The sequence below is a fragment of the Chenopodium quinoa genome, unplaced genomic scaffold, assembly GCF_001683475.1.
Source record: "Chenopodium quinoa cultivar QQ74 unplaced genomic scaffold, ASM168347v1, whole genome shotgun sequence".
NCBI lineage: Eukaryota > Viridiplantae > Streptophyta > Magnoliopsida > Caryophyllales > Amaranthaceae > Chenopodium > Chenopodium quinoa.
In genome coordinates this window covers 460,789-471,436 of record NW_018743518.1, presented here as the reverse complement: position 1 = coordinate 471,436, position 10,648 = coordinate 460,789, and the positions used below count along the sequence as shown (strand labels likewise).

The window sequence follows — 10,648 nt, the reverse complement described above, 5'->3', positions numbered from 1 at the left end:
TCACTGCACCAATAATATAATTATATAAATAACACTATAGTCAAATTGTGCTGCTTGTAATTTGGTAACAAATCGTCATTTTTCTCACATTTGTCTCTCCTTAATTCCAACTCTACAAGACTACACTTCTTTGGAGATAATAGTGTTATGTTATTATATATAATTTCAATGGGTTTTGTAATGCAGCAACAAAAGGAATATATTGTTCTTTTTAACTCAATCATTTTCATAAATGAGATTATATATTTATAGATATGATTAATATTACAAGTTTTAAAGTCAAATAAACCAGGAGTGTTTACCTAACAACAACTAGCAATCATGTATATTTCTGTCAAATAATAAACTTGTATATGTATAAAAGATTCTACAATCATATATCGATAATAAAAGGATCAGATTGAGTTTTATGAGAGAAAAAATGTCAATCAAAAAACATGTAATTGATTAATTAATAATATTCATGTATATTTTGATAATAGTATGTCCTTTACATCGAGAAGTGTTGGTAGATGATTGCACACATACAGCGAGAAAGAGAAGAACCAAGACTTGATGAAATAAATCATGACTATACTATGATATGCATGGTAAATGAGATTAAACATGCATTGCCATTAACTCGAGTTGAAGTACTCTAAACATATTTAAGTTACATCTATAGTCACTATTGATCCTCAATTGAAATAAATTCATATATTCCTAGAGTACATCAAGTATTAATTTCTACTTGCATTGTACTACCATTGAGGTTGTTTCCCACTAAAATGACAGCCAAAAGTAATTTTTTAAAAAAAAAGAAAAAAGAAATCAAAGATCCCTTTGAGATCTGCTTCTTTTATCCCACCCTTTTTTTGACAACATAACCCTTCTCTTCTTTTTTCATTCATTGCTTCTTTTGAGCTATTTTTGTTGATGATCACCAACTATATTTGGTACAATCCTTTAGCTTCCTTTTAGCCTTTTAATTCCGTGTCTTCTCTTTCTACAATCTAGGACCACCTGTAAAAAATAATTCATATTATCAGTAAATTTATTCATAATCAACAAATTAAAATACTAGCACTTTTTGAGTATAGTGTTTGATTTTTTTTACTAATTACTCTGTATTTTATACGAAGTAGGTTGTAAATATAGTAACTTAATTTTTTAATTATTTTATATTATTTGACCATTTAATCAACAATTAATACTTCATAGGTACAATATGAAGTAATTGTTTAACAAAAATTACAATTATAATATGGTGTGTAATAATTAATAATTTAGACTCGTATCATTTTAGTAAATCAAAATAACTATTTTGAAACATAGTAAATAATTTTTTACGGTTAATTTGTGTATTTAATACTCTGTAATGGAGAGTAGTAATCAGTCTAATTAGCAAGGAATTCCTTCAATAAATTTTTTTTAAAAAATGCGTACAGGATTCATGTAAGAAAGTGTATGGAGACTTAACTGGTTATGTTGAAATTGGTTTGTTGAGAAAGGGGGCTGAATAAAACCATAGTGTTCCTGGAAATTAGTAGATCTCTCCTGTAAAAAGAAATCGAAAATGCTAATTAATATTAATGATCGTATTAAAATAAACTAAATAATGTTGATAAAAAAATATAAAATCAAATAAAAATACCTGATGAAAATGAGTAGCAGAAAAACCTTGTGAAGAGTAGTCTACCATCCTTTTTAATGATGTACCCTTATCTTCCCTACCATTATTATTTTTCTGCAAAATAATAAACTAGTATAAAGATCACATTTCCAAGCACAATGCAATATAATGTCGGTCCATGATATAGGCAGAATATCCTCATTTAGAAATAATGTGACAACTAAATCTGTACAGAACCGAAGAGGTAATGAGATATTACCTTGGAGGTGAAAAGAGGGGAGCTAGCGGTATCATCAAGGCCAAAATCTTGAGCCTTAAAATATTGTTGTTGTTGTTGATGTAGAGTTGATAATTTGACACTTTGTTTTTTTCTGTTACTATAACAAAAAACCTCATCTTCATCATCTTCATGATCAAAATGTGGAGGACCAGAAGATGCATCAGAAACCATCGATAAATCTTCATCTTCATCATCATCATAAAAAAGACTAGCACTTTTTTTACCTTGATGAAAAGTAGGTGCCACTTTTTGGTGTTTATTATTATTACAATGTAGACGATCATTATATTTACTACCAGTAGAAAAGCTACCGCTAGAATGTTCCAAATATAGAGTCCAACCAGACTCACACCCACTACTACACTCTGATGAAGAGGCCGCTGTTAAAACTACATTATTCATCATTTTACTACTACTACTCGTTCGTTATCGAGTACGAGTATATATTTTTACTGTTTGGTTTGGTTTGGGATATGTCACGACTTTGTAATAATAAAGTATGATAAGAAGGGGGAGATTTATAGAAGAAATGAAATGGAGAAGAATGAAGTGCCAGTTGGGAATGAAGGGAGGATAATACAAGGGAAGATTTAAAAACAAAAAAAAAAGAGAAGAGAGAGAAAGAGAAGGAAGGGTGCGTGCACATGGTAGACAGCTCGGCAGAGTGTACGCTCATAAGAAAAACGGGGTACACGTCCATCTTTTCTATCTCCGTATTTGGACACCTATGTTATCATACTCTAACCCCGTGACCAGTAGTAGTATACTAGCCAACTTTTTTCTTCTTTTTTTTTAAAAAAATAAAAATAAAAAAATTATTTGTAGCAATTTTTATGAAAAATAAGAAAAAAAGAAAAAGACAATTTGCCCATCATCTTGTGTCATTGTTGTGGGTGTACGTGGTCGCTTTTAAGGGGGCTAGCTTATTTATGTTCCGTACGATCAATTTTTTTCACTAATTGTGGGATTTAGGATGGTGTAATTGGTTACCAAACCAACTAATTAGGTTTATTTTAGATATATGATATCATATTCTTGTAGAGATGGCAAAATCAATGAGATGTCGTTTGATCTCCAACTCTCTAATTGACTCGTGTTAAGGTAGGAAAAAAAAATAATGTTGGGATATGCTAATGAGGCTACGACATGTATATATGTACTATGTATATATATATATATATATATATATATATATTATAATAATGTGTAAATTTGATTTTGAATTAGTTCAAAGTCGGCTTAGACCATGTTAAACAAAGAATTACGACCACAAGATGGTTGGCATAGCTTGCATGGATGATTGATATTGAAAAGTCTACACTTAATTTTCATATTCAAAGCATTAGACACGTATAGCTAGCATATAGAAGGATCATCATCGATCATTGTCCTCATCTTCCTTGATTCCTTAGCTTGTATCTGTGATGCCCCACTTGATCTCAATCTTGTCTCAAAACATACTACATACATATTAATGCATTGTATACACCCCGCGCGCCGGATGCGTGTGTGTGTGTGTTAAGACTCGATTCATTTTTTGTAGGTTAAAATTCATCTTGCTACCCTAAAATACTGATTATTAAGTTCTGGCTTATGTTGAACTTCAATTCATTGTGTTGTGCCATGCTTATGAGCTGTCTTGCATTTGTTGAATAAGAAAGAGCTAGCTGAGTTAGAGCTAGAATTGAAAACAACCACCTTATATTATTAGTTTAATATCTACGGATCGAAGTTGCTCATCTCACTGTCCATTAATACTTAGCTGAAATCTTACTACCTTCTAAATGGTCCAAACTCTTCTCCTTATATCTATGAATAAGCTTATAGGATAGACTCGATCGATATTCATATTCATATAATGTTATATGTCCCCATTGCATGAAAACGGGTTTTTGAGCTCTTTTGTGGTCCATGCATAACTTGCATGTTTGCAATGCAATCCGAAATCTCAAGGGTTGGCATCACACGGTTACATAATTTCATTTGTATGCATTATATTTTATTTTACAACTATCCTTATATTTATGCTTATAGCAAATTAAAATATAAGTTGGAAATCCTACCAGCTCAGCTAGCTAGGCCACCTATTCATCACTTCATCATTATTAATTACTCGTATAATCGTATATAAGAAGATTAATACTAGATGTTACTAAAGAAATGTTATTTGCAATTGTTAAAGATATGAGATAATCAATATTATTGGGAAATATATATTCTATCATCTCTTTCACCCAAATTTGTTAGCAATTCATAAAATACTACTATATAAGTGCAAATATTCAGTATTAATAGAACCACCGTTTGATATGATGCATTATTTTATTGTGAATTCCAAACTAATATGTATGATGAATTACTATATATATATATATATATATATAATCACTATATATATGGGTAATTTTTTTTAACTGTTAAGAAATAATTGACGCGTGATGATGGGTGGAATGCTTCCAAGGTAACTACTAGTTGAGCATTAATGTGGATATATACATATACATGCATGCATGGAAGGGATCAAGTAGTGATAAGGGTCCGATCTATCAATCTAGCTAGGTTGTTGCACAGTTGCACTGATGTGTAAGTTTCAATGATACAATCAGTTTATTACGTACAGCGGTACAGCTATATTAGTACTCATGCCTTGAAAGATCCAAATTTCAAACCATGCAACATTTTCTCGAAAGATCAAGGTCACCCATAAAAACTAGCATGTAGTATATCTGTACTTCATAATATACGTGGTCCAATCCATCATCCATACATGTATTAGTAAACTTATACTTGTATTATCAAAAGATACAATATCAATAATAATAATGCATTGGAAAGATAGCTCCAAACTTATAGTATACTTATAAACGAGGTGGTCCAAAACCTACGTATTGGTGAATTATATACTTACTCCGTTATTTTCAACATATTCTGACTTTTGGCATTGTTTACATACACTACTTTTGCCATATCTTTCATGTATGCTTAACATATACATATAAAATGTATGGTTCATTGTGTAAGATACATTGTTTTGATTCTTTTTTCAAAAATAGCTAACTTTTTTTTTTTTACTGATTATTAGAAATATTAACAATTGAAAATTAGCAATGACCAACGTGATGAAAATGTGTCATCTAGACAACTGTAAAAGAATAAATAAAGCATATGAAAACTTTATAATATATGCTCCAATATATAAGGGGGTTATATTTCGTATGCTAGATCGATTCACATGCATGGTGAAGTAATGGTTTAATTTGCAAGTGACGAACCAATTCTACCTCTACAAATTTCACTCACAAGTTTAAACACGCACTCACACACACATGTGGGCACGTGTGCATATGCTGTTGCATGGGGGATTTCACCACAGTAACACATGTTTGCACGTGCGCGCGGAATTCGACCTAAAATGCTCTTCCCATGTTCATTAGTAGTCAGATTACTGTTACTGTATGTCTAGTTAAAGCGTCCGTGTTTATATGTACTTCCATTTTGTTGGTTTCTTCGTCATTTCTCTTTGTTATACTTGGATTAATCAACCAATCCAACAAAGTACGAAGTAATTCTGTAATACTAGTCTTCTACGAGTACGTAGCATTTTTATTGATTGGTTTTGCTACATAACCTTAAAATATTTACACTACACAAGTCTATAAGCATTAAATACATATAACTCGCAAATAATTTTGCTTTTTTAATTAGTTCTACTTTGTTGTTCTGATCTTACAATAAGAGTGATTGACTTTTATTTTTTGTCTCATAAAATGATTCCAAATAAGAATAACAAAAAGAAATGAGATAGTATGGTACTCCGTATTAGATTTATCATTAATGACCAAATTATTAGGTATCTACTAACATTATTAATGCTTATTATTACGGAGTAATTGTAGCTAGGTATTTCTAATTTTAGTTTTCATACATAGCACTTAAAATTATATTCCTTCATTATTACACATATACAATAGAGTATGTATATATAATTATACATTTATACTAATAGTACGTATTTGATTAATTAATACAAGTAGTTTAATTTGATGACCTTCTCGTGGCATCTGACATACCGGTTGAGATTTGGTGGTCAAAGTTTATAACTCCCTCAGTCATCACATTATTGGGACATAATCCACATGATTTGCATCTTTTCACGGCCACACTTTTTAGATGAAAGGCATGTCTTTTCTGACATTAAAATGTAGGAATTTGTAAGATTAATTAATTAATTTAATACAAGATTCCAATTCTTAATTAGAAATGTATGTAATACCAACTAATACTTTAATATCACTAATTAATAGGCTTAGCCTTCCACTTAAAGTAGGATATCAGGTTATTATTGTATCAATTATACTTCGATCACATTATTATGCAACTATATATAGGTATATTCAATAGCAAAAGTACAATAATGTTTACTTTTAATTGATTTTTATGCTCCTAATTAGTCATATGTATAAGCTCATTATCCTCAAATTGTATCCAGTTCTGTCTACTTTAATTTGAAAGCGTCATTAATTAAATTCAACCCTGCTTCATAAACAATCATATTAATTAGGATCTTTCTAATATATGAAGTATTTGTAATTTTACTACACTTTTAATAATAATAAAATCCATCAAATTATAATTTTATAATATGTTTTGTGAGTAAGTTGACAATACTATATTTTATATCATGAATCTGGTCGACCGACCTAGGCATTAACGAACCGTTGGGTCCTGAACTAGCTAGAGTTGGTGCCCACTTGTTCCCTTATTATTTGGTCGTTTTGCATTAACATTTTTATTGTCAAAATATTGGATCCTTAACTTAACACCTCACCATATTATTTGTAGTGTTCAAACTTATACATATAGTCAATTACATCTTCATGTGAACTTCCCTTGGATCACTCATTTTCAAGCATGTTAGACCTAGCTAAGATAATTATCAAAGCTCTTCTTATATATCTTAAGCTAAACGTTCTTGTTTTTTTTGCCCTTGCTCCATTTTACATTATCCTAACAATAATATCATACCATAATCCTTTTCTTCATGTTTTCTTGGATTTACTTTCACTGTTTTATTTATTTATTTAATTTGTTTACAACATTTATGTTTTTCACATTTGTCAATACATTACTTTAACTATTAATATCTTATTCATTTATAAAAAAAAAAAAATTACACATTCAAGCTAAGATCTTGGCCCTATGACTATATTTTTCTATAAATATAATTACAATGTAATTGAAATGGAGTATGTGAATAGTATACACAGTAAATATGTTGCAAGTAAAAAAAAAAAAAAAAAAAAGAGGAAGTATTATTTATATTTATCTGACATTTTATTGATTGACCTGTTTGTTTGACATAAAAAAACATGGGAAGTGAAACTTTCTAGGAATTGCAAGTTTTGTGTTGTTTGGTTGACAAAAATTTGGTGAAATGGGGGAAGTGGAACTTCCTAGGAATTTTAAGTCCTCACAAAATGTAGGAACTTACTTTCCTAACCCCCCTAGGTAAGTAGAAATTCCCATGCATGGGAAGTTACTTCCCTCATTGTTAACCAAACAATTTAAGAAAATTCCCATGAATTTGATAATAGGAATTTAATTTTCATAAATTTGCAATTCATGGGAAGTTCTAATTCCCATATGAACCAAACGACACCTAAGAATGAATAGGTAGTATTATTAACTTGAAATCAAAACCGTCAATTTAGGACTCAATCTGTGTCACGCACTGTAGATTTCAGTTTTTTGGTTTTTGTTTTTAAAAGTAATATAATATATGTCATACAAAGTGTTTCGGGGGTTTTTGATGTGTCTTGTGGGAGAGTTACAATTCCCAGTATGTGCCAACGACGCCTGTACCTGCAAAACCACGAAGACTCCGGTTGGTGAGAGCTCCGCCTCCGACGATCAAGTCAGTAACATACAGGAGGTAAAAATGCGGAAATAGTAATTACTCCTCGCTAATACAGGAGGATTCTGCAATTAATATTGCTCGGGATTGGTGTTTGTATTTATGGTTGTTTCTGAATGCCCAATAAATGAGGTCTGACCCACTATTTATAGTGGGGAGACCAGTACCCCATCTAGGGTTCAAAGGACACGTGTCAACAGGGGATTGGCGCCCTGTTGACCTATGGCTGGTTGCCACGTGTCGCAAGGCCATTGGTCCACATGTCTAGGGTAATTTTTACCCTAAACATCTGCCCCTCTCAGGTGCTGACGTGGCGGTGCCACATGGCGCCTAAGACGGTTTTTTTTTTTTTAATTTGAATTCGAATTTTGGAAGTACAAAGGGCAGAAGGTGAAAAGGCGCGAGGGTTCACCTTCTGAGGATTGCCTATAAATAGCAAAACCCCTCTCTCATGTTCACATTTACAGAACAATTTTCAAAGATTTTGAGAGCAGCCGACATTGAGAATAAATTTCTCCTGAATTCTCCCGAGTGCACATCCGGTTTTTCCGCCTCTTTCAAAGAATTTTCTGTTGTCTGTGTGTGTTGTGAACAACATCGCTAATTTGCAGCTGCTACTCAGAGAACACATCCGGCTACGAGGATGCCTGAGTCGTTGCAAGCCATTTGAAGTTTTTCCGGCTTGGTCAAGCGGTTTTCTCCTCTTCCCAATTAACTTAGGTACCGCCTCTGTTCTCTCTAGCTCTTCCATGTATTTACGTTTGTGCTTCTTTCTTGCTTTTTTCTTTATTAGTTCCATAAGTAGATGGACCCTCTATACCCACACCCGGAACATAGCTTTGAGACCAATCGGTCCCTCAGTACGGCTGAGTCTAGGACGGGGGATGGCGCCTCTGGGCGTTGGAATATTTCTTGTTCATCTCTCAATCCGACCGTCTCCGTGTTTGTGCAGGACACAATGGCCAGAACCAGGAAGACGCCTATGGATCCCAATTATAGAGGCGGAGGCTCAGAAGAGTTGCCGCCTGAGGAGAGGATCCCGGATGAGATGGCAAGGGGATCTCCTAGAGGCACCCCAAGTACCCCTAGCGATGGAATTCTAGGGTTTTACAACGGAGGCGGTGAGGAAGCCGCCTCTACTTCTGGTGTAATACCCCGTATTTTTTAAAGGTATTTTAGTCTCGTATTTTGACGTATTTTTCTAAATTAATTATTTTCTAAAGAGTATTTTAGTTTTGGAGCCAAAATGATATTTAAATTTTGGCGCCTAAATCATTATTTTACAAAACTAATTAAATTGGATAATCCAATAAATGAAACTATTTTATACTTATGTTATAAATAGTATTTTTGATTTCTCAAAATTTAAATAGCTAAACCGAAATTATATTAATTCGGTAGATTAATTAAAATGTATTTTCGGTTTTCATAGAATAAAAATCTAAATTGTTTTAATATTTTTCTAAATTAATTATTTTCATGAAATATATTAATTTTCGGATTTTATACAATAAAAATATGATTTAATTAATTATTATATGTCAATATTTTCGGCCACCCTAATTATTTAATAAAAATCTGATTTTTATTCTTCAATTATTAATTTTCACAAATAAATTTTATGGGATTATTAATTTTAGGTAAATAAATTATTTTACAAAATCCTTAAATTAACATAGAAGGACCGAAAATATTGAGCAATATTAAGCTCAATATTTTCGGCCACTCATGAGTTTTCTAAATGGTTTTAATTTATTTTATTAAAAATAAAAATCCTTTAAAATTCCTTATTTCTATTCTTAAATCTAAAATCTCTTGATATTATTCTATACTTGCACTCCAAGCTCAAAACCTACTAAATAATATTTCATGACCAAATAAAATCTAATATCCTTCCATACATTTAAAACCGTACCCTAATTTCTATTCTTTAAAATTTCCATAAATTATACAACCCTAAATTTCTATAAACTCATCACCTAAACACTTATAAATACCCCCTCATAACTCTCATATTCTTCACACCAAAAACTCAATTCCTTCTTTTCTTTTACTCTTCTTTTCCCTCAAACTTTTCCTATTTTTCTTTTCCTCTTTTCTAAAAGAAAATCTGCCCATATATTTTTGGAGCCAATTTTCTAGAACTTCTGGTCAGTTTTTGGATTTTTATATTTCACAGAAAATTATTCCTCCCAAAATATCCTTGAGGTTAGGCTCAAGAATCACCCAATTTGGAGTTACATCAAAGGAGTTATGACCTCTGCAAGTTCTGCCTATCCTTTCCAACGCAGATTCAATTTCCTTTAATCCTATTCCTTTATTTTCTTCATGGTTAGTTTTCTAAAATATAATTACCTATTTCACAGTTATAATTTTATATTAAAGTATTATTTTTAAAAGAGTTTTATAGTCCATGCACATTAGATTTGGGTTTATGTCTAAAGATGTTGTGATAACCGTATGGTTATGTTAATTGCAAGGTGTATTCGTGATTGAACTTTGAAAGTGCGAAGTGTTGATTGATATTCGAAATTAAGGTACGTTATGTGGTTTGATACCTTCGAAAGTTGACTATGAAATTATGTTTTAATATAGTTCTTATGAAATTATGTGCCGTATGAAATTATGTTTTACTATATGAAATTGTGTTTTATGATAGCTTGAAATTAATGATTTTGGTTAATCAAAGAGGCTTTGAATTGCGATTAAAATTATTAAAAGGATTGAATTAAAAATGATTTACAAGTTTATTGATGTCCAAGTATAACGTATTTTTTTTAAAGGTGCTTTTAAGCAATCAATCGATATGGTTATGAATCCCACTTAGGGAATGGATTAGAGA

General features: G+C 31.4%; 1 protein-coding gene across 1 annotated transcript; it reads right to left on the bottom strand.

Annotated features, from left to right (window-relative positions):
* Nucleotides 1-460: 460 nt before the first annotated feature.
* LOC110739931 lies at nucleotides 461-2,687 on the bottom strand. Its single transcript, XM_021920409.1, has 4 exons — nucleotides 1,872-2,687; nucleotides 1,634-1,726; nucleotides 1,460-1,536; nucleotides 461-1,002 (listed from the first exon to the last, which is right to left on the bottom strand). The coding sequence occupies exons 1-4, from the start codon at nucleotides 2,295-2,297 to the stop codon at nucleotides 993-995; spliced, it is 606 nt and encodes a 201-aa protein (XP_021776101.1). The 5' UTR covers nucleotides 2,298-2,687; the 3' UTR covers nucleotides 461-992.
* Between the last annotated feature and the right edge of the window lie 7,961 nt (nucleotides 2,688-10,648).